We start from the raw sequence: 25,557 nt of genomic DNA, 5'->3' as shown, positions 1-25,557 counted from the left end.
TTGTGAGAGCACAGAGAAACTGCATCTCCCATAATGCACAATCTCCCAGCAACCACTTCTTTTCCCCACTGCAGATCACTCACTTACATGTACAGGGCGAGAGTATAAGACCCTGTCCAGCTAATATAGACAGACTACTCCATTGTGGGGCTGCTTCAAATTGCACCAGTTAGGTCTAAATGTAGTACCAGCCTGGGGGGTTTCCACAAATCAGGGTTACTGAGTTAGCTGTATAATTGTTTTGAGTAAACCCCCGAACAGCTCTTTTTACTTCAGACCATGTGCCATATGTTGGAGGGTTCTGGGTTTTACTCAGTGCACTTATCCAGCTAACTCAGCAATCCTGCTTTATGAAACAGGGCCCTGTAGTTTCCTCTCCCTCATTATACTGTAGTGCTTTTATATCAGCAGCAAAACAGCACTCTCTGTCTTCTCCCTGTGGTCATACATTGTAATGGCAGCTTGTGCCATGTTTAGAACAGCAACCCGTAGTGGTGTCCTCTACAGTCAAACAACACAGATTTATTGAAAATTTGGAAGGGAGCACAGGGTCAGTCCTGCATTACTTATTCAAATTTGGCCGAAATTGTACTTAAATTAGTCTTTAATACGCATGAAAATTCCTCCTATTGTAAATCATGACAATACTTAAGAACAATGCTTTTTCTCACTCCTACATCCATGCAAACGAAAGAGAGTAATATCCAGAAGTGTGTCATTGCTGTTCAAGAACCAAGGGTGAAAGTGGAGTTAATGGGGAAAATGGATCTGAGTTTGGAGTTTGGGAAAGAGGAGGAGGAACACTGCTGCAGGGCGTGAGAGCATTCCTCCCCCTCAGAGTTCTTTATCAACAGAAATTATATCTGGCTTAAGATGCAGAGAAGCGGATAAACAACCACAGGACAAAATGGCCACCCTTGGTGTCATACTGGTAAGTTGGTGAACACATGCATGATTTACTGCTGAATTGCAAAATTTCTGTGCATCCAGGAAAAATACCAACCCCCACCCTCCCAATCTGTGCTCTGTAGGCTTTAGCTAATTTAGCTACTTGATATATGGTATTAATATCTAATTATCTTCTGCAACTTCAGGGAAATAATTGTATAAGAACGCATCAGGGTCTCTTTCTCAATATTAAAGTAACATTGACTAATGTGAAAAAAACCCTTATTTAGATCCATAATTATAATTTACCCCTGGAAATAACCTCAGATATGTACAAACTTTACATCCGAGATATTTCATTTGTGCGTGTTGAGTCCCACCTCTGGCCCAGTGAACATATTTGAATTTCAATTCTCAATTTCAGTCTTTTGTTGAATCTGTGCATCTTCTCCTTGTGTTTACAACGTGGTGAAAAGGTCCCCCTTCCTTTTTATGTTTCAGAAGAGATTAAACAAATTTATTCTCACAAATTCCTATGTCTCAAGTGTATTCTTTCAATTAAAAGTTTTTGTATGTGCTCACATTGACATTGAGAAAAATTGTATTAGATATTAGAATATGAGAGTAATTATTGCACAAAACAGCTCAGCATTTTTGAGCAAAGCCCCTCATTGTCCCGGATCAGTGCCTCCCCCCTCCCTCAGCACCTGCAGAAGGTCCCAGCTGCAGCAGTGCAGTCTCTGTGCAGTCTGACTGAGGGAGGTTTTTGTACGGCTCTGTATCACTGTGTGAGTGGGTAGCTGTTGTACTGCTGACAGTAATAATCTCCTGCATCTTCAGCCTGGACTCCAGTGATTTTCAGTGTAAACTGAGTCCCAGATCCACTCCCACTGAAACGATCAGGGATCCCAGATTGGCGACTTGTGGCACGATAAATCAGAAGTTTAGGAGCCTGACCAGGTTTCTGCTGGTACCAGTAGAGGTAGTTGCTCACACTCTGACTGGTTGTACAGCTGATAGAGACAGTGTCTCCCAGCTGAACAGAGTGAGCTGATGGAGACTGAGTCAGAATTATATCTGCCATTGATTCTGAAAAAAAAAAAAAAAGGAAATGGATGTCAGTGCACAATGATAAATGCCGATTAATATTTGAAATCAAAACAATATTCTGCTTAATTTGACAAGATAACAATCGCAACTCTTGTAAAAACATTCATGTCTTTAAAAGTAAGAAAAGAAACTGTGAACTATAACTAAAATCAAGTAAAAATATGGATCCATCTTTCTTACCCTGTACCAGGAGTCCCAGCATCACCAGCAGTAGAAAGTTTGACATCATCATAATGCTGCCTGTGTCAGTGTCTGTGAAAGGACTGGACAGTCACTGATCTGTACAGGGGGTCATAAAGTGTGTGGAGCAGTGAGGCAGGACAGGTATGCAAAGCCCCTTCCCCTATACAAATCCTGTCACACACAGTTAGAGGAGCTCTGATGTGTGAACAGCAGTTGGTCTGTAGAGGGCTGGGACACGTGCACTATTCACTGCTGTTTTACCCCATTGTGATGCAGGGACCGAGTGCCCCGCCCAGCTGTGCTTCTTTTCTCTCTCTCTCCTGTCACCTCTCCTGATCCCCAGTATGTGCAGGACCATGGACAGCAGCCGCTGGCCAGAGTGGATCAGCCCAGTCAAGGCCATGGAGCTACAGCAACTATCCAACACCTGGGAGCAGCCTGTCTTCCAGGAGCGGCTCCAGCTGCAGCACATAGAGGCTCCCCACCGCCAGATAAAAGGTCCACTGCCCAGATCCTGGGGACTTCACTCTGGGACTGCTTCACTAGTGCTGTGTGATCGTCCCCACAGATGCTGACCCAAGCCTGTGTCTCCCAGCTGAGCACACACAGAGTCAAGGAATACACAGAGGTCTTATTGTTTACTTTAACGGACTGGGATCTCTCAGTGACACAAGATTGAAACTTCCACTTTCACGTCAGTCTTATTATCCCTGGGGTAGAAACGGCACTGATCAAGACAAAACTCTAAATTAACTTAAAGTGGCCATTGTATCAAGAATGTTTTCTGTTTAAGTTGTGTTCAAAATGAGGTCTGAGTAAGACTAAGAAACGTACAAATTATAAAAGGATGAATGAATACCTGTATGGCTGTCCATGGCACTGAATTCCTCTGGGATTCGACGATAGCAGGAAACAATGACGCTTTTCAAAGAGGAGGTGAACAGCGCTCCTCTGCTCATCTCGCGCTACTACACCTGTCACCGTCACATCATTTTTCATTTCACCTGAATCGAAGAGCATTTGTCACAGAATGTATTTTGAAACATATTTAATATTGATGACTCGGACACCATAACGACTTGCGTTGATAAGCTTTCCGAACATCATCTTCATTGTCGTTCCACGATTCTCCAGCAGGGGACTTCCTAAGGCTACACATGTCTGACGGATCAACAGTGTGCACAACAGGCAGGTTTTTGTGCAGCCATTTAATCAGACTGAATCACTGTGGTGGACTTTCGGTGGCGGGACCAAACTGGAAGTCGGCAGTAAGTGGCTATACAAACAAGGCTTTTCAACATTTTCCGCAGAAATATTAGAAGATTCTATCTGTTTTAATACATTCGTTTTACATTACGTTTCTGCGGGTTGTTTGCATTTTACATTCCACATTCTATTTTCTGCCGGCTGAATCAGTCGTTGAGCTAGAAATAAAATAAAAGATATGCATGTGAAAAGCTCAAAAGAGTACTATACATTTGCGTCGGATACATACAAATCCAAGTACATGCAACATTTTTTTTTACAAGCGAATCGTTGATACATTTGAAAAGCTGCGTGAAGTCGTAAAGAATGGAAAAGCCAACGGTCGGCTGTGTCTCTAGAGTGAGAGGTTTTTGTACGGCGCGTGAATGAGTCTGTATCACTGTGGTACACTTTCGGTGGCGGCACGAAACTGTCAGTTGGACGTAAGTAATTCTCTTGCACATCCCTCACTATCGATGTTTTTGCCTTGTTTTTTAAATATGCTGTAATTTTCCGACGTTCGATGTCGTGAATCAAAATTGTAATTCTGGAGATGCGTGAATGAAAAACAGAAATGTTAGTTAGATTGTCAAATGATGTCAAATACTTTTTATTCTAGCCCATTTTGACTTCAGGCGGTTTGTCTTTATCGTAGGCCTATTGATGTTTAGATGACCGACCTGCAATAACTTTCTATTTTGCGCTCGAGGTGAACTAAATTAAATTGCATTGGCTCCCTTGCCGTCGGCAGGATCACTCTGTAGGAGAATGTAATTTATGGCACAATCTCTTTATCAGTCGGTAATGTAGAATAAAATAGTGTTGTCCACCTAACACTAAATGTAAAAAATTTAAATGATTTAATCAGAGTTATTTATTTTTCACACTTTAAAATGAATTTGGATCATAACCTACTTCATACACTTTGTCGTTTGTGTTGGTTATGAAATCCGATCGTTTTATTCATTCAGATTTTATTTTAATGTTTATTTACGATCGCATTATTATATTACGAATGTTGTTACATTACAGACTTATGTTCTTATGTTCTGATGTCATAACATTCTCTAGTCTACAGTATATTATGTTTATATTTTTGATTTTTTTTTTAAAGCGAGGAATTTCCAATGCAATGAAAATATTTACCAAATGGGTCATTCTTTTGATAACTTGATGTAAAAGTTTATGAAAATTGTTTCTTGCTGCCGGAGTGCGTGTTCAGTTCATATACGTGAAGGAACACAACGGGAAACTGGTGGTTCATTCTATATGTTTTCAGCGTGAATATCAGTATGTATCCATTCTTTTGAAAGACGTTCTGCGTATTGTATTGTGTCTATGGTAGGCTACTGAAATAATCGACAGTTCAAGCTGCAAAAGTGGAGTAAATTGAAAGTACTGCACTAGAAGCAGTTCTGGTTGTGATGAAGAATTTTATCACGATCTGATAATAATGGAATGCATGCAGACAGAACCTTTAATAATGTCAATGTACTTTATATTGTAGAATATAAAGCAAATGCGAATAAAGTCTTTTCAGACATTCCAAATTAGTTGTAAGTGATAACTTCTGTATGACATTTCACGTCTCAGTCTCATTGCAAGGACAGAATGATTGACACGTGGGGGGGTGGGAGGTGCGTGTCCACTGTCTGACCTCACTGTCTCTGCCCTGTCTCCCAGGTGACACAGTCCCCGCCCTCACAGTCCTGCCCCCCTCCAGTGTGGAGGTGAAGCAGGGGAAGGCCACACTGGTGTGTCTGGCCAACAAGGGCTTCCCGTCAGACTGGACTCTGCGCTGGAAAGTGGACGGTACCAGTAGGAGCTCGGGCGTGGCCGGGAGCGCCGGGGTCCTGGGGAAGGACGGCCTGTACAGCTGGAGCAGCTCCCTGACTCTCAGTGCGGACGACTGGATGAAGGCGGGGTCACTGACCTGTGAGGCCACAAAGGGCTCCCAGGCTGCCCTCCCTCAGACACTGAGGAGAGCTGACTGTGCTGAGTAGGGCGGGTGCAGGCCCAGCTCACACACTCTGATCACACTGTGTTTACCCTGCTCTGCTCTCAGCCTCTCTGCTCCTTACTGCTGCACACTGAGCTGGGCCTGTGTGTGAATCCTTCCTCCAGCCTGAGCTGTCACTGCTAATGTCTCACATGTGCTCTGCTTGTGTCCTCAACAAATATGCATATCTGCCTTCTTATTTGTGTTTGTGTGATTTTGGCAATAGCTGTTAGATAAAAATCATTGAAATAATAAAGATCCTTTGAAAAGATATTGTTTTACTGGCTGTTATTATAAAAATAGACTTTTGTGATCCTGTTTTTTTTGTGCAAAATCTGTAGTGATTCCACCAAGAGGCCAGCCCTCACTCTGATGAAATCACAATTACGTTCTTGCCACTGAAATACTTTTGGAATACACCCAAGAATTCAAATAAGATAATAAAAATTAAACTTTAAAAATGTGTTAATTGAAAAAGTATATATATTATTTATTGAGTCAATGATTTAATTCTGAATAGGTTTCCATTCCTGTCTGTACAGTTTATTTGATTGAAATGTATTGAGAAATCACTAAGATATATTACATGAGTTTTCTTTTCATGGAATATACAATTATAATTAATTACAAAAAATTACAATATACCAATTTATAGGAGACTCAGACAGATACCAGATGGAGGTGATGAGAGGTTGTGTGTGAAATAACTGATCTGGAATCAGTTAAGGAGGGGCAGTCCCAGCTCTGGAGGCCTGCTGAGAGGAGCAGTGATGTGTGAGCGCGCTCAGTGCAGTTCTGTGCAGCAGGATGTGTGCTCTGCTCACACTAACCCCCTGGGGACGGCCCAGACACCTGGCCACAGTGCTGCTCTATTCCCAGATTGAGTCAGTCCCACTGAGGGACAGCAGAACCAGCCTGCCCCGCCCTGCATATGCAAATCTGAGTTTCACCCCCACAGCTTGCAGTTTCTCAGCCCAAAATACCCCACCACTGAGACAGCTGTTCGAGCTTGAGGAGGTAGAGGGCTCATTTCCATAGTTAGCTAAGAATAGAATGTGTGTGTACCTTATGTCTGCCTTAGCGTGAATCTCAGATTAGAGATTTCACATCTGAGGGGCCTTGCACTCTTATTTATCTGTATAGAATAATAATGTGATACTTAAACTTAACCTTTAAGTATCATAATATAACTAAATTAAAGTGCCTAGAATCATAAATACAGTCTAATCTCAAAATACAATTGTGCATTTAAGTGAGAAAATATTTTATAAACGAAGATGAGCAGACAAGTAAAATTATGCTTTCATTGTAAATGCATAAATTAATTAAATAAAAAATGGGTTCTCGATTCATAAATATTCTGAAAACAACATAGTCAAAAATTATGTATGATTACAATTTCTATTTGCATTTCAAATACTCCAAAGATTTAAAAAAAAAAAAAGAATTATTTTCTGCATTTTAAAATTGTCAGTGGCTTCGATGAGTGTTTTAGCCATTTAGTGTTTCCTTGTGATTTCATGGAGTGAAAAATGTAATTGTATCTGTTCCACTTTTTGAATGGAGAAAAAGAGGTCTCCATAACTATTAAGTTATTGGTTAAAACATTATTTTGGAGTCAAATAATTGAAATATTATTAAATTAGTGCTGTTCCATGCAGCAGCAGGTAAGACTACACGCATTTCTTCTCCACTCAGATACTTCTGCTGTTTGGTGCATCAGAGGAGTCTCTTACAGTTGGTGACCTTTCTCACTTTTATATATTCCATCCTTCAAATTTCCAAATACGCAATGCTGCATTTATTCAGCAAACACTAACAGGTTTTGGTAATACTAACCCAGTACTGACCCCATGCCTGAAATATAATGGATGCCTGTGCAATTGAATGCATTAAGCTCAAGGGATATCAATTCAAAATGAATGCATTGATATCCGTTGAGTTTAAAATGATCAAATTTAATAATATGGGAGCTTGTTATGGAAGTCTATCCATGCTGTTTCATGCAAAGTTGCGTTTAAATTGAATAACTAACGAGAAAATTTGAAACTTAAAAAAAAAGATGATGGTGCCAATCAAAGAAATACTGTCGCAGAAAATAATAAATTCTGCGATTCAGTGCATCGTGGCTGAGATGTCACCAGGATCCCATCTGAACAGAAACACCTTTAATTACATAAACTCTGATGTATGTATTCAACTCAAAATACCCTTCAGACAGCAGTTAATTTGAAATCCCACTCATTCCTCCTCTAGGAGAAAGTACACATCCTCAGCTTAGGGTGAACTCCAGGTGATCATTGCTCCTTGTGAGCTGATATACGACGTGTTTCCTGTGATGCTGTGGTACAGTAGTGTGTGTGGTTCAGCAGCAGCTCTGCTATGGGTTCTGTGCATGAAACAGAGTAGCTCCTCTTCAGTACAGAGAGGCATAAATTGTCGCCCCCTACTGGTCCACTGGCAATATGTCCCAGATCAGTGCCTCCCCCCTCAGCACCTGCAGTAGGTCCCAGCTGCAGCAGTGCAGTCTGACTGAGGGAGGTTTTTGTACGGCTCTGTATCACTGTGTGAACACAGGACCACTGTGGGCACTCTGACAGTAATAATCTCCTGCATCTTCAGCCTGGACTCCAGTGATTTTCAGTGTAAACTGAGTCCCAGATCCACTCCCACTGAAACGATCAGGAATCCCAGACTGGCGTGTTGTGGCATAATAAATGAGAAGTTTAGGAGCCTGACCAGGTTTCTGCAGGTACCAGCTGAGACCCTCACCACTGCTGTAAGTGTAAACGCTCTGACTGGCTGTACAGCTGATAGAAACAGTGTCTCCCAGCTGAACAGACTGAGCTGCTGGATCCTGAGTCAGAACTATATCTGCCGTTGATCCTGAAAAAGAATAAATGTTAGTTTGAACAGAAATATTTCAGTAAAGATTTTATGTAATTGTGAATTTGAATGGAACAACAGCAAAAGATTTTATGAAAAATTACCAAACATTTTTTTAAAATGACCAAAACCCCAAGTGATCAATTATAATGAAATGAGATTTTCTCACCCTGAGCAAAGAGTCCCAGCATCCCCAGCAGTAAAAAGTTTGACCCCATCATAATGCTGCCTGTGTCGGTGTCTGTGAAAGGACTGGGCAGTCACTGATCTGTACTGGGGGTCTTAAAGTGTGTGCAGCAGTGAAGCAGGACAGGTATGCAAAGCCCCTTCCTCTATACAAATCCTGTCACACACAGTTAGAGGAGCTCTGATGTGTGAACAGCACAGTGTCTGTAGAGGGCTGGGACACGTGCACTATTCACTGCTGTTTATACCCAGTTAAACATTTAATGTCAATATTACTGTTTCTGACATCGTACTGTACGATATTAATAAATATATAACAGGTGAAGACAGGCTGATCATGAGATATGATTGTAAAATATGTGTTGAATTATTTCACATGTTGTATGCTCTGATGACAGGTTCTTTACATGAGTTCAGAAAGTCATAGACATCAGTCAAGCAAAAGAATCATTCTGTTGTTCTACAGTTATATCAAATTAATTAAAATGAAATACTGTAGTATTGTGAATGTTTCCTGATTTCAATAAACAGACTTTCTTTCTCAGTAATGAATGCAATTGTCCAACTGCAATCACACACGCATGTGCAATTGTTATATGTAAATAGATCCCTAGCTTACTAATATGTGATTTTGTGATGTAAGCCTATTCATGCTGTTTTATGCAAAGTAAAATTTTTCAATGTAATAACCGATTAGAAAAAAATGGATGAAAGGATATATTTTATATATTCATTGGTTTTTTGACACAACCACACCATTCTTAGAAACATGACTATCAAGCTAATCAAAAAAATTATTTCACAGAATTATGCATAACTGACACTTAGGTTCCTTCTAGGACAGCTGAGATGTCAGCTGAATCCCATCTGAACAGAAACACCTTCAGTTACATAAATTATTGTGTATGTGTTGAATACATACTCATAATACATTTCTGGAGGCAATTCATTTGACACCCCACTCATTCCCCCTTTGCATTTGGCAGAACTCAAATGCAATATGGTGATCATTGCTGCTTGTGATGTGTTTCCTGTGATGCTGAGATACAGTAGTGTGTGTGGTTCAGCAGTAGCTCTGCTATGGGTTCTGTGTGTGACACAGAGCAGCTCCTCTTCAGCACAGAGAGGGGTGCATTCAGGACTGAAGCTCATTGTCGCCCCCTACTGCCCTGTTGTAAATACTGGTGTTCTAGAACAGTGCCTCCCCCCTCAGCACCTGCAGTAGGTCCCAGCTGCAGCAGTGCAGTCTCTGTGCAGTCTGACTGAGGGAGGTTTTTGTACGGCTCTGTATCACTGTGTGAATATATCTTTACTGTTGATGTAGTGAAAACTCTGACAGTAATAATCTCCTGCATCTTCAGCCTGGACTCCAGTGATTTTCAGTGTGAACTGAGTCCCAGATCCACTCCCACTGAAACGATCAGGAATTCCAGACTGGCGACTTGTGGCAAGATAAATCAGAAGTTTAGGAGCCTGACCAGGTTTCTGCAGGTACCAGTGGAGCCAGTTGCCACCGAGAACGCTCTGACTGACTGTACAGCTAATAGAGACAGTGTCTCCCAGCTGAACAGACTGAACTGTTGGATCCTGAGTCAGAACTATGTCTGCCATTGATTCTGAAAAACAAAACATGGAAATGGATGTCAAAGCACATTAATATTCTCTAACACTGTGCAATATTCGGGTAAATTTGACTATACATTTATGACAATGCTGAGAACAAAGTTGCTTTGTTAAATGTAAAGAAAGAAAATATAGCGTGACGAAAATCCAAAGTTAAACTGGATCTGTCAATCTCACCCTGAGCAAAGAGTCCCAGTATCACCAGCAGTAAAACATTTGACACCATCATATTGCTGCCTGTGTCAGTGTCTGTAAAAGGACTGGTCACTCACTGATCAGTACTGGGGGTCTTAAAGTGTGTAGACCAGTGAGGCAGAACACATATGCAAAGCACCTTCCTCTATACAAATCCTGTCACACACAGTTAGAGGAGCTCTGATGTGTGAACAGCAGTGGTTCTATAGAGGGCTGGGACATGTTGACTATTCATCGCTAATTTTAGCTGTTGTGATGCAAGGACTTCATGCCCCACCCAGCTGTGCTCGCTTTTATATCTTGGCACTCTAAAAAAGATCTGTTAATATCCAACACACAGCTTTTGTGTTACTAATTTTCGTTACAAATAGGATATACAATTTATGTGTTAGAAAGTGAGACTTCTTAACACAGACTGAGTTAAAATTACACAAAACGTGTTCTGAATTAGACATGCAACCGGCCTTATTTAGACATCAATCTCTTGCTGTTTCATAGGTATGAGGAATGCTGCCCCACCAAGGCATAACTAGGGGAGATGGCATAGCAGTCATCCCAATATATGAACAGCTATCTGAGAAATGGCACACATACATGTTCCCACTTTCCAGCATGAATGAGCGCAAACTTAGCTAAACCTAGACTAACCCTGCATTTATATTATTAATAAAATTAAATTAAATAAATACTCCAAAATGGAGTATTCAATACCCCTAAAGAGTAGGTAAGTTAAATGCATACTTTTTTTAATTCCATAAAATGATAAAATCTAATTGTTTTCAGAAAACTCAACTAGATTCTAGAAGAAGTCATCCTTTTTCCCAGGTATTTATGCAAAAAATGTTTGTGAATTTTTATCATAACTGTGTGTGACAGGATTTGTATAGAGGAAGGGCCTTTGCATACCTGTCCTGCCTCACTGCTCCACACACTTTAAGACCCCCAGTACTGATCAGCGACTGTCCAGTCCTTTCACAGGCACTGACACAGGCAGCATTATGATGATGTCAAATGTTTTACTGCTGGTGATACTGGGACTCTTTGCTCAGGGTGAGATTGACGTATCCACTTTGGATTTTCGTCATGCTATATTTTATTTCTTTACTTTTAAGAAAGCAACTTTGTTCACAGCATTGTCATAAATGTATAGTCAAATTTACCAGAATATTGCACAGTGTTTGAGAATATTAATGTGCTTTGACATCCATTTCCATGTTTTATTTTTCAGAATCAATGGCAAATATAGTGCTGACTCAGGATCCATCAGCTCAGTCTGTTCAGCTATTTACATGAAACTGTAGTGGATCCCAAACATGATAGTGGTGGAGGTTTCCTAACAAGTTCATACGTCAATTGAAATCAGAATGAGTAAGCAGCTATATGCTGAAGATTTATTTTTCAGTAGTCCACTATATTACAGCTACAGTAGGCTATGTGTAACAATGTATTGTTATTTCGTATGCAAGGGATGTGTCATGGTTCAGTGTTTCTGTTTCTGTTTTTCCTTTTTGTGCCACCTGATGGAGGCACTTCAGTTTTTAATTTCTGTTCATTCCCTCGTTGGTTTCCCATGTGTTAATTGTATTATTGTTGAGAGAGAGAGAAAGAGAGAGAGAGAGAGAGAGAGACACACACACACACACACAGAAACGGCCTGAGGGCTAGAAATTGTTTGCAGGGTTGAGTAATAAAATCTCATGTGCATCTCACAACTCTTTCTTGTGATATTGTGTATACGCATTAGTGTGCTTTTTATATTTTTTAATGATACTTTTGATATGATATTTTTTAATACAAATGATCTAAATTATTGTTGAAATGCTTATGACTCATAAAAATGTTGCCAGAATTGTTTATTTGTTTAGATAATTGCTTTTAATAAAAAGCTTTTGTCTTATTATGAGAAATGTTTGTCATTTATGAGAAACAATGTGTTGGAAAACATGGGAGCCACATTTTACCCTTCTGAGGTGTCTCACATTGTAGTGGGACAGTTACAGATAGCATTGATTGTTTGCCACCACACTCAGTTAAATTAACCTGTTAATCACACCCTTCGTGCTACATCCTCTACCCCCTTGCCCAGTCAAATTGTCTCACTTTGATATGCAGTACCATTGTGTGATATCCTCTACCCCCTACTTCAGTCCAACTCCCCACCCCTTTTTCTCAGCCTCTTCAGCCCCCCCCCCCCCCCGCCCCCCAATGTCTGATTACCTCCCCCCCGCCCCTTTCCCCGTGATGTGTTTAAGATAACCATTTGGCCCTTTGTTTCCTTGAAGGAACAGGGTATAAGTATTCACTGTCTCCGTCATTTGTTGGTTCTGTGTTTATCTGTACTTGGGTAACAGACCCACTAGTTCCTTTGCTACATTAAACGACCTATTTTTAAATGAAGACGTTCCTGCATTTATTTTTCTACTTACAAAAGTACGGCGGAATAAATTGAATTCTTAAAAATTCCACACAATGCTTTACGCAATTTAAGGTCTTTAAGAAAAATTCAAGTTATCTTCCTTATGTTGCTGTTAATACAAAACTTTCTCATTATTTTATATGTTAAATGACTAGATAAATACATTTTAACGTCAACTTGTAGTGTTACTAGCTTGCTGAGAACACATGGAACGTTTGTACTCTCTTGTCAAATAAAAAACAAAAAATGTATAACGGAAGTTTGGTGTTTTAGCGCTGAGCCCCTCAGTGTCCCGGGTCAGTGCCTCCCCCCTCAGCACCTGCAGTCGGTCCCAGCTGCAGCAGTGCAGTCTCTGTGCAGTCTGACTGAGGGAGGTTTTTGTATGGCTCTGTATCACTGTGTGAACACCCAGCTATCACTGATATAATGAAGACTCAGACAGTAATAATCTCCTGCATCTTCAGCCTGGACTCCAGTGATTTTCAGTGTAAACTGAGTCCCAGATCCACTCCCACTGAAACGATCAGGAATCCCAGACTGGCGACTCGTGGCATAATAAATCAGAAGTTTAGGAGCCTGACCAGGTTTCTGCAGGTACCAGCTGAGTCTGCCACCACTGCTGTCAGTGTAAACACTCTGACTGGCTGTACAGCTGATAGAGACAGTGTCTCCCAGCTGAACAGACTGAGCTGCTGGAGACTGAGTCAGAACTACATCTGCAATTGAATCTGAAAAAAAAATGGAAATGGATGTCAATGCACATTTTAATTTAGTAATTTGCAGTATTCTGGTAAATTTGATTACTCTATAATGGCAGCTTGCTTCAAAACAGTTGTTTTGTGAAAAGAAAAAACAAAAATGTGAACTATAAGTAAAACCTCAAGTTAAAATAGTTATTTCTTTCTCACCCTGTACAAGGAGTCCCAGCATCACCAGCAGTAGAACGACCAACATCATTATAGTGCTGCCTGTGTCAGTGTCTGTGAAAGGACTGGACAGTCACTGATCAGTACTGGGGGTCTTAAAGTGTGTGCAGCAGTGAGGCAGGACAGGTATGCAAAGCCCCTTCCTCTATACAAATCCTGTCACAAACAGTTAGAGGAGCTCTGATGTGTGAACAGCAGTGGGTCTGTAGAGAGCTGGGACACGTGCTCTTTTCACTGCTGTTTTTCCCCAGTCAAGTATTTGAAAGTCAATATTACTGATTCTGACTGTACTGTATGATTATACTGTATGATTATACTGTATGATTATGGGTGTGTAACTAGTGAAAACTGGCTAAATATGAGGTATAATTGTAAAATATGTGGTTAATTAATTTAGACATTGTGTGCACTGATGACAAGTTCATTACAAGAGATCAAACAGTCTGGGACATCAGTCAGGCACAAGGAATTATTAATTCACAGTATATCCATATAGAATCAATGAAAAGTTTAATACTTTATTACTATGAAAGTTTCCTGATTTCATTCAGAAGACCTTCTCACCCTGTATTCAATGCAGTTTTATTTTGACAACTAGCACTGAACATTTTTGTTTTTAAATACAGGAAATACTAAGTTGATCTTGGTAAATGTAATACATGTTTTAAACAAAGATTTATCCTCATTTTTGTCCTAAACAGTAATTCCTCCATGAGTTCTGGAGCGCACAGAAAATCCTGCTCTTCCCCATGTGCTGCCAGCAGCCTCTAATTTTCATTTTGCTCTCAGCCAGCTGAGCAGCACAGCCACTGAATCTGGGAGCTCACATTGTGCAGCTGGTACAGGCAGACTGCAGGCACACAGTCAACCAGAGGAATCACTTTGTCCTCAGAGTGGGACGACTGGGCTGAATGAATCCCTCTCTCCTAAGGTGACCATACAAATAATGATGTTCCCTTCTGCACAGGTGCTCACAGGATTGGTCGGCATTTATTTTATTTTATTTTGTTTATTTTATATATTTTCTTTGGGTAGGTGTGGGGGGGGGGGGGGGCTTTTTCAGCTTTATTAGACAGGATAGTGTAGAGAGACAGGAAGAACTAGGAGGAGAGAGAGAGGGAGAGACATGTGACAAAGGTCAGCGGTTGGACTCCAGCATCAACGTCACGGCTCGCAATGAGCATGTGGAAAGCACTGTATGGACTACACCACTGGAGGCCCCAGGATTGGTCAGCAGTGCCTATCAGACTGTAGTTTGTGCTCTTTTATTATGGTGTTAGAGGATCAGATCAGAAGCAGCAGTAGAGCTCTGATTGGTCAGGGTGTGTAACAGCAGCCTGTGCGACGTGTTCTGTGAGAGCTCTGGACTGAGTGACTCCACTGTGCTGGACTGCCTGCTGTTCACTGCTGATACATGCTGTGATATCTTGCTTTAAACCTTTTAAGAATTAATTCATTTAGAATTGTGATATATTATGTCAGTGCACTGCATCAGAACAACACATGTCGACTGCCCAGGGAGAGATTATGAAGCAAAGTCATTAGAAATTCTCCCACATTACTTTCCTAATTAAAAGTTTGGATACACTGAAATGACAATATACGGTAATCATTTGATTTGAGAGTATAAAACATTTCATAATATCCACCGTAGCTCAGTGTTCCAGATCAGTGACTCCCACCTCAGCACCTGCAGTAGGTCCCAGCTGCAGCAGTGCAGTCTCTGTGCAGTCTGACTGAGGGAGGTTTTTGTACGGCTCTGTATCACTGTGTGAACAGCCAGCTACTACCAATCTGATGTATACTCTTGCAGTAATAATCTCCTGCGTCTTCACCTTGGACTGCAGTGATTTCCAGTGTAAACTGAGTCCCAGATCCACTCCCACTGAAACGATCAGGAATCCCAGACTGGCGAGTTGTGGCATAATAAATCAGAAGTTTAGGAGCCTGACCAGGTTTCTGCTGGTACCAGTAGAGACGGTTGTTGCTGTAAACACTCTGACTGACTGTACAGCTGATAGAGACAGTGTCTCCCAGCTGAACAGACTGAGCTGCTGGATCCTGAGTCAGCACTATATCTGCCATTGATTCTGAAAAACAAAACATGGAAATGGATCTCAAAGCAGATACAAATTTCAGATAATGTGCAATATTCAGGTTAATTTGCCTATAACATAATGGCAACTGTTGTGAAAACATTTCTGTTGTGATGTGTAATCAAAGAATATGTGAACAATAACCAAAATCACAAGTGAAAATGCACCCATTTTTCTCACCCTGTACAAGGAGTCCCAGCGTCACCAACAGTAGAAAGACTGACCTCATCATAATGCTGCCTGTGTCAGTGTCTGTGAAAGGACTGGACAGTCACTGATCAGTACTGGAGGTCTTAAAGTGTGTAGAGTAGTGTGGCAGGACAGGTATGCAAAGCCCCTTCCTCTATACAAATCCTGTCACACACAGTTAGAGGAGCTCTGATGTGTGAACAGCAGTGGGTCTACAGAGGGCTGGGACACATGCTTTACTCACTACTATTTCATCTAGACAACATATTTATTGCGTGCATTATGTGAATTATTTATGAAATTAGATTTCACTTTTATAGATCCATAATTGTTCACGGGTGACAGAATTTTGACTAATATTCCAGAAAATGTGTATTTAATACATTTCTGTGTTTGTTCTGATAAACTTTCAGTATCGGAAATGAGAAATTCAGTGATATCATACATGCACAGGAAATTATTCAAATGTCGTCTATCCTTGTGAAAAGAATGTGAACTAAAACACTGTTAGAATGACATTTTTCTTTTGTCGTTATGAGCAGGTCCTTCCTTCATATTTAGCACTGTAGTTTTCAGATGATTGGAATGAGGTTCTTTGTGTTATCAGAGGGATTACTGTGCTAACTGTAGAAGCGAACTCCAGTGCAGCAGTGGAACGTCCATTATTGTTTCATCACTGATTCATTTTTCATTTTTTTAAAATACATTCATATTTATTGAGTCATGCCTTCCATCCTCCATCCCCATTCTTTCAATGTCCTCCATCATTTTGTGAGAGCACAGAGAAACCATATCTCCCATAATGCACATTCTCCCAGCAAACACTTCTTTCCCTGCACTGCAGATCGCTCACTTACATGTACATCCTATTCAGCTTATATAGACAGACTACTCCATTGTGTGGCTGCTTTAAACTGCACTGGTTCGGTCTAAATGTAATACCAGCCTGGGGTTTTTTTCCACAAAGCAGGGTTACTGAGTTAGCTGGGTAACTGTGCTGAGTAAAACCCAGAACAGCTCTTTTTACTTCAGTCCATGTGCCATATTTTGGAGGATTCTGGGTTTTACTCGGTGCACTTATCCAGCTAACTCAGTAATCCTGCTTTATGAAACAGGGCCCTGTAGTTTCCTCTCCCTCATTATACTGTAGTGCTTTTATATCAGGAGCAAAACAGCGCTCTCTATCTCCTCTCTGTGGTCACACATTGTAACGGCAGCTTGTGCCATGTATAGAAGCTCAACCCATAGTGGTGTCACCTACAGCCATAGAATGCTGATTACTATGCTGAAAATTTGGAAGGGGGCACAGGGTCAATCATGCATTACTTATTCAAATTTGGACAAAAGTTTACTTAAATGAGTCTTCAGTAAGCATGAAAATTCCACCCATTGTAAATCATGATGATACTTTTGAACAATGCTTTTGCTCACACCTGCATCCAAGCAAATGAATGAGCGAGATTTCCTATGTTCTATGATGTATCAGTTTTATCACAACCAAGGGTGAAAGTGAAGACAGTGCAGAAGATGGAGCTGAGTTTGGAGTTTGGGAAAGAGCAGGAGGAACACTGCTGAATGCTCTGTACCCGGTAGCTCATTGGTATTCCGTATTAATTTCCAAAGATGCTGTGCAACTACAGGACATGAATTATCCTAGAATATTTCTGGGTCTCATCATCGTCATTAAGGTAACATTGACCAGTGTCCAAAAAATCTGTTTAGATCCCTAATTATAATTTACCCCTGGAAAAACCTCAAATACGTACAAACTTTACATTCAAGATATTTCACTTGTGTGTGTTGAGTCCCACCTCTGGTCCAGTAAATGTAATTGAATTGCAATTCACCACTCCAGTCTTTTGTTAAATCTGTGCATCTTTTCCTTGTATTTACAAAGTACTGATATCTCAAGTGTATAAGTGCCAGTATCTCAAGTGTAGTCCTTCAATGAAAGGTTAATGCTTATTTAATAAAAATTGATCTTAAGAGGAAGGTTTTGGATGTGCTCACATTAACATTTAGAGAAATGGTAATGAATATAGAATAGGAATATTGAAATTTATAGTGTGGCACGAAACATTTGAGACAGGTGCCCTCAGTGTCTAGCAGATAATCATCTCAGCCTACTCCAATTCAGTAACTGAGTCCCAGATCACTCACTGAACGATCAGGAATTCGACGGCGTGTTGTGGCAAGATGAAATCAGACAGTTAGACCTGCAGTTTCTGCTGTACCAGTCTGAGCTGTATGTAAACGCTCTGACTGACTGACAGTGAAGAGACGTGTCTCCAGCTGAACAGATCCGAGCCTGCCTGAGTTCAGTAGGACTATATCTGCCATTGACCTTCGATGAAACAGGAATCCACTGAAAAGACAGATGGACTGTCAATCATATTTATTGTTCAAACAATGATGTGTCAATTCATGATTCACATTTGACTAGTACATGATCTGATGGCAACTTTGTGGAAAATGTTGTTTTCTTTGTGAAAAGAAACAAACAAAATTGTGAACAACAAAAAAAATCTCAAGGTAAGATGGATCCATCTTTCTCACCCTGTACAAGGAGTCCCAGCATCACCAGCAGTAGAACGCTTGACATCGCCATAATGCTGCCTGTGTCAGTATCTGTGGAAGGACTGAACAGTCACTGATCAGTACTGGGGGTCTTAAAGTGTGTGGAGCAGTGAAGCAGGACAGGTATGCAAAGCCCCTTCCTCTATACAAATCCTGTCACACACAGTTAGAGGAGCTCTGATGTGTGAACAGCAGTGGGTCTGTAGAGGGCTGGAAAATGAGCACTATTCACTTCTTGTTCTGCCCACTAAAACATTCAAATGTAAACTTTATTGTTTCTGATATTGTATTGTACAATTATAGATGTGTAACTGGTAAAGACTGGCTGAATATGAAATATGATTGTGTTTTTAATAAATTCACATGTTGTGAGCTATGACGCTAGGTTCTTTACAAGATTCCAGAACATCAAGGACATCAGTCAGGCACTGGGAATCAATCAGTGATAGTGTGTTCAATATACTATTAATGAAGACTGAAATACTGTAGTATTGTGAATATTTCCTGATTTCGCTCAGAAGTTCTTCTTTCTCTGTATTTAATGCAGTGGTATTGAGATTGACAATGATGCAGCTTCTTTTTAAATTGTGGGAAAGCACAGTAAACCTTGGAAAACATATTTCATGTTTTTCAACCAAGTTTTAACCTTATATCTGTCATCATCTGTATTTGCTTCATCAGTTTTGGTGTGCACAGATACAAAAGGTCTTTAACACATGCAGCCAAATGCCACTAATTTTCATTTTGCTCTCAGCCAGCTGAGTAGACAGACACTGAATCTGGGAGCTCACATTGTGCATATGAGGTAGGATTTTTAAATATATGTTGAAAAAATTCACATCTTGTGTCCTTTGATAGTAGGTTCATTACAAGAGATCGGAAAGTCAAGGACATCCATCAGGTACAGGGAATTATTCATTTACAGTATATCCATATATAACTAATGAAAAGTGAAATACTGTAAATTGTCAACGTTCCCTGTTGCACGCAGAAAACCTCTTTCCTTGTATTTAGTGCAGTTGTATTTACATTACATTACAGGCATTTGGCAGACAACAAGCAATGAACAACAAGCAATTTTGACAACAAGCAATGAAGATGCTTTCTTTGCAATATTCAACAACAGCACTAACCATGAAAAAGTATTCTACATTATAAAAAAGTTGTATTCTCATTTTTGTCGGAAACAGTAATTCCTCCATCACTTCTGGAGAGCACAGAAAATCTGCTCTTCCCATGTGCAGCCAGCCTCTAATTTTCATTTTGCGCTCAGCCAGCAGAGCAGCAAAGCCACTGAATCTGGGAGCTCACACTGTGCAGCTGGTACAGGCAGACTGCAGGCACACAGTCAACCAGAGGAATCACTTTGTCCTCAGTGAGAAAGGGACAACTGAGCTGAATGAATCCCTCCCTCCTAAGGTGACCATACACATAATGATGTGTTCCCTTCTACACAGCGGCTCACAGGATTGGTCAGCAGTGCCTATCAGGCTGTAGTTTGTGCTCTTTTATTATGGTGATAGAGGATCAGATCAGAAGCAGCAGTGGAGCTCTGACTGGTCAGGTTGTGTGACAGCAGCCTGTGTGATGTGTGCTGGGAGAGCTCTGTACTGAGTGACTCCACTGTGCTGGACTGCCTGCTGTTCACTGCTGCAGGGTTCTGTGACATCTTGTGTTAAACTCTTTTACAATTAATTCAAAATGCAAAGTCATTGGAAATTCATCGAAATTACATTCCTAAATAAAGGCTAGGATGCACTGAAATTAAAATGTAGTGTAATGTTCTTGAATAGGGAATCTGAATGATTTCATAATAATCCACTGAAGCTCAATGTTTTCGAGCAAAGCCCCTCAATGTCTCGGGTCAGTGCCTCCCCCCTCAGCACCTGCAGTAGGTCCCAGCTGCAGCAGTGCTGTCTCTGTGCAGTCTGACTGAGGGAGGTTTTTGTACGGCTCTGTATCACTGTGTGAATATATTTTTACTGTTGATGTAGTGGTAACTCTGACAGTAATAATCTCCTGCATCTTCAGCCTGGACTCCAGTGATTTTCAGTGTAAACTGAGTCCCAGATCCACTCCCACTGAAACGATCAGGAATCCCAGACTGGCGTGTTGTGGCACGATAAATCAGAAGTTTAGGAGCCTGTCCAGGTTTCTGCAGGTACCAGTAGAGACGGTCATTGCTGTAAACACTCTGACTGGCTGTACAGCTGATAGAGACAGTGTTTCCCAGCTGAACAGACTGAGCTGCTGGATCCTGAGTCAGAACTATTTCTGCCATTGATTCTGAAAAACAAAGCATGGAGATGATGTCAATGTACAATAATGAATGTAGAAAAATATTGGAAATCAACATGCAATATTCAGGTTACTTTGACAATATAACAATGGCAACTCAAGTAAAAACATTTATGTCTTGAGAAGAAAGCAAAAAAACTGTGAACTATAACTAAAACCTCAAGTTAAAATAGTTCTGTCTTTCTTACCTTGTACAAGGAGTCCCAGCATCACCAGCAGTATAAAGTTTGACATCATCATAATGCTGCCTGTGTCAGTGTCTGTAAAAGGACTGGACAGTCGCTGATCAGTACTGGGGGTCTTAAAGTGTGTGGAGCAGTGAGGCAGGACAGGTATGCAAAGCCCCTTCCTCTATACAAATCCTGTCACACACAGTTAGAGGAGCTCTGATGTGTGAACAGCTGTGGGTCTGTAGAGGGCTGAGACATGTGCACTCTTCACTTCTTTTTTGCCCTGTAAAACATTCAAACATCACCTTTACTATTTCTGACATTGTATCATGTGTGACTGGTGAAGACTGGCTCAGATCTCTACACTGGCAACCAGACTGTCAGAGAATTGAATTCAAAGTACTCCTAATTGTCTATAAATCTTGGACCAAAATACATATCAGACCTCCTCTCACCTTACATTCCAGCTACACCCCTAAGGTCAGCTGGGTCCAGTCTATTAAACACTCCAAGAGTGAAAACAAAACACGGTGAAGCAGCTTTTAGTCACTCTGCCTCGTGCATCTGGAATAAACTCCCTGAAGAACTCAAACAGGCCCAGACTCTAAATATATTAAAAACTAGGCTTAAAAACGTCATGTTCTGCAGTATCTATGACTAATTAAGTTTTATTTATTTGTACTTTTTAATCTATTCTTATTGCTCTATTAACTTTTTTCACATGTTGTATGCTCTGATTGCAGGTTAATTACCCAGAGATCAGAAAGTCAAGGACATCAGTCAGGTACATGGAATTATTCATTTACAGTCTATGCTATTTTATCCAGACAACATATTTATTGCATGCATGAAGTGAATTATTTCTGAAATGAGATTGCACTTTTATAGATCCATAATTGGTCACGGGTGACAGCATATTGAATAATATTCCAGAAAATGTGTATTTAATGAATTTCTGTGTTGTTTGTTCTGATAGACGTTTCAGTATCAGAAATAAGAAATTCTGTGAAATCATACATGCACAGGAAATGATTCAAATGTTTTATATCCTTGTGAAAAGAATGTGAACTAAAACACTGTTAGAATGACCTTTTCCTTTTGTCCTTATGAGCAGGTCCTTCCTTCATATTTAACAGTGTAGTTTTCAGATGATTGGAATGAGGTTCTTTGTGTTATCAGAGGGAATACTATGCTAACTGTAGAAGGGAAATCTTTACTTCACTCTCTACTGCTATGTTCTCCAGTGCAGCAGTGGAACGTGCATTATTGTTCCATTAATGATTTATTTTTCTTTCTTTTAAAAAAATCAGAAATCATATTTATTGAGTCATGCCTTCCATCTTCCATGCTCATTATATCAACGTCCTCCATCACTTTGTGATAGCACAGAAAAACAACATCTCCCATAATGCACATTCTTTCAGCAACCACTTATTTTCCCCCATTGCAGATCACTCTGTTACATGTAGGGGGGGCACTGTACATCCTTTTCAGCATATATAGACAGACTACTCCATTGTGGGGCTGCTTCAAACTGCACCGGTTAGGTCTACGTTATACCAGCCTGAGGGTTTTTTTCACAAAGCAGGATTACTGAATAGCCGTCCTGAGTAAACCCCGGAACAGCTCTTTTTATTTCAGTCCATGTGCCATGTTTTGGAAGGTTCCGGGTTTTACTCAGTGCACTTCCCTGGCAAACTCAGTAATCCTGCTTTATGAAACAGGGCCCTGCAGTTTCCTCTCCCTCGTTATACTGCAGTGCTTTTATATAAGGAGCAAAACAGCACTCTCTGTCTCTTCCCTGTGGTCACACATTGTAATGGCAGCTTGTGCCATGCACAGAAGCTCAACCCAAAGTGGTGTCACCTACAGCCATAGAATGCTGATTATTTGAAGTTAAAAGGGAGCATAAGGTTAGTCCTACATTACTTATTCATATTTGGCCAAAATTAAACTTAAATTAGTCTTCACTAAGCATGAAAATTCCTCCTATTGTAAATCATTGCGATACTTAAAAACAATGCTTTTGCTCACACCTACACCCATACAAATGAATGAGCGAGATTTCCTATGTCCTATGATGTATCAGTTTTTATCACAACCAAGCGTGAAAGTGAAGACAGTGCTGAAGATGGAGCTGAGTTTGAAGTTTGGGAAAGAGCAGGAGGAGAGTGGGGGGTGTGAGAGCCACTCTCATCACTGAATGCCTTGTAGCCGGTAGCTCATTGGTATTCGGTATTAATTTCCAAAGATGATGTGCAACTACAGGACATGAATTATCCTAGAATGTTTCTGGGTATCATCATCAAAATTAAGGGAACATTGACCAATGTGCAAAAAATCTGTTTAGATTCTAAATTATAATTTACCCCTGAAAAATTCCTCAAATATGTAAAAAAAAAAACATTACATTCAAGATATTTCACTTGTATGTGTTGAGTCCCACCTCTGGTCCAGTAAACGTAATTGAATAGCAATTCACCACTCTAGTCATTAGTTAAATCTGTTTATAACGTACTGATACCTCAGGTGTGTAAGTGTAAGTTTCTCAAGTGTATTCCTTCAATGAAAGGTTTATGCTGATAAAATTTAAATGGATCTTAACAGGAAAGTATTGGATGTGCTCACATTAACATTTAAAGTGATGGTGTTAAATATTAGAATAGGAAAGTTATTATTGCACAAAGCAGCTCAGAATTTGAGCAGAGGCCCTCGGGGTCACAGCCCAGTGGCTCCCCCTTCAGCACCTGCAGAAGGTCCCAGCTGCAGCAGTGCAGTCTCTGTGCAGTCTGACTGAGGCAGGTTTTTGTACGGCTCTGTATCACTGTGTGAACACCCAGCTACTACTGATGAGATGCTCACTCTGACAATAATAATCTCCTGCATCTTCAGCCTGGACTCCAGTGATTTTCAGTGTAAACTGAGTGCCAGATCCACTCCCACTGAAACGATCAGGAATCCCAGACTGGCGTGTTGTGGCAGCATAAATCAGAAGTTTAGGAGCCTGACCAGGTTTCTGCAGGTACCAGCTGAGAAGGTTGTTGCCGTAAACACTCTGACTGACTGTACAGCTGATAGAGACAGTGTCTCCCAGCTGAACAGACCGAGCAGCTGGAGCCTGAGTCAGGACTATATCTGCCATTGATTCTGAAAAAGAAAAAAATTGAAATGGATGTCAGTGCATATTAATATTTTCAAACAATTTGTTCAATTCTGATACATTTGACTAGTCTATGATGGCAACTTTTGTGAAAAATGTTGTTTTGTTTGTGAAAAGAAACAAACAAAATTGTGAACAACAAAAAAAATCTCAAGTTACGATGGATCCATCTTTCTCACCCTGTACAAGGAGTCCCAGCGTCACCAGCAGTAGAACGCTTGACATCGCCATAATGCTGCCTGTGTCAGTGTCTGTGGAAGGACTGAACAGTCACTGATCAGTCTTAAAGTGTACTGGGGGTCTTAAAGTGTGTGGAGCAGTGAGGCAGGACAGGTATGCAAAGCCCCTTCCTCTATACAAATCCTGTCACACACAGTTAGAGGAGCTCTGATGTGTGAACAGTAGTGGGTCTATAGAGGGCTGGGACTCATGCTTTACTCACTGCTGTTTTTATCCAGTTGAACACTCAAATGTCAATATTATTGTTTCTGACATTGTACTGTATGATATTAATAAATATATAACAGGTGAAGACAGGCTGATCATGAGATATGATTGTAAAATATGTGTTGAATAATTTCACATGTTGTATGCTCTGATGTCAGGTTCTTTACATGAGTTCAGAAAGTCATAGACATCAGTCAAGCAAAAGAATAATTCTGTTGTACTACAGTTATATCAAATGAATTAAAATGAAAAACTGTAGTATTGTGAATGTTTTCTGATTTCAATAAACAGACCTTCTTTCTCTGTAATGAATGCAATTGTCCAACTGCAATCACACACGCATGTGCAATTGTTATATGTAAATAGATCCCTAGCTTACTAATATGTGATTCAAGGTAATAACCGTTTAGAATAAAATGGATGAAAGGATATATTTTATATATTCATTGGTTTTTTGACACAACCACACCATTTTTAGAAACATGACTATCAAGCCAATCAAAAAAATTATTTCACAGAATTATGCATAACTGACACTTAGGTTCCTTCCAGGACAGCTGAGATGTCAGCTGAATCCCGTCTGAACAGAAACACCTTCAGTTACATAAATTATTGTGTACGTGTTGAATACATACTCATAATACATTTCTGGAGGCAATTCATTTGACACCCCACTCATTCCCCCTTTGCATTTGGCAGAACTCAAATGCAATATGGTGATCATTGCTGCTTGTGATGTGTTTCCTGTGATGTTGTGGTACAGAAGTATGTGTGTTTCAGCAGTAGCTCTGCTATAGGTTCTGTATGTGACACAGAGCAGCTCCTCTTCAGCACAGAGAGGGGTACATTCAGAACTGAAGCTCATTGTTGCCCCCCTACTGCCCTGTTGTAAATACTGGTGTTCCAGAACAGTGCCTTCCCCCTCAGCACCTGCAGTCGGTCCCAGCTGCAGCAGTGCAGTCT

General features: G+C 40.5%; 1 long non-coding RNA gene and 3 gene segments (V, D, J or C); 3 read left to right on the top strand and 1 right to left on the bottom strand.

The window, feature by feature from the left end:
- LOC135261595 (Ig kappa chain V region Mem5-like) overlaps nucleotides 1–25,557 on the top strand; it is a 79,603-nt gene that overhangs the window by 30,465 nt on the left and 23,581 nt on the right.
- LOC135261594 (Ig kappa chain V region Mem5-like) overlaps nucleotides 1–25,557 on the top strand; it is a 52,222-nt gene that overhangs the window by 18,476 nt on the left and 8,189 nt on the right. Inside the window, 1 exon segment of the V gene segment in view lies at nucleotides 3,834–3,869. Coding sequence covers nucleotides 3,834–3,869 — 36 coding nt within the window.
- Nucleotides 1,656–2,773, bottom strand: LOC135261610 (immunoglobulin kappa variable 1-16-like). The segment is given in 2 exon segments: nucleotides 1,656–1,977; nucleotides 2,179–2,773. Coding segments are annotated over 2 exon segments (360 nt in total).
- Nucleotides 10,108–12,212, top strand: LOC135261618 (uncharacterized). The gene is made up of 2 exons (XR_010331999.1): nucleotides 10,108–11,365; nucleotides 11,544–12,212. It is a non-coding gene; the product is annotated as an uncharacterized LOC135261618 (long non-coding RNA).

This window comes from Anguilla rostrata, chromosome 8 (assembly GCF_018555375.3).
Source record: "Anguilla rostrata isolate EN2019 chromosome 8, ASM1855537v3, whole genome shotgun sequence".
NCBI classification, from domain to species: Eukaryota; Metazoa; Chordata; class Actinopteri; order Anguilliformes; family Anguillidae; genus Anguilla; species Anguilla rostrata.
Note: the sequence above shows the minus strand (reverse complement) of the source record. Positions and strands in the feature narration are given on the sequence as shown.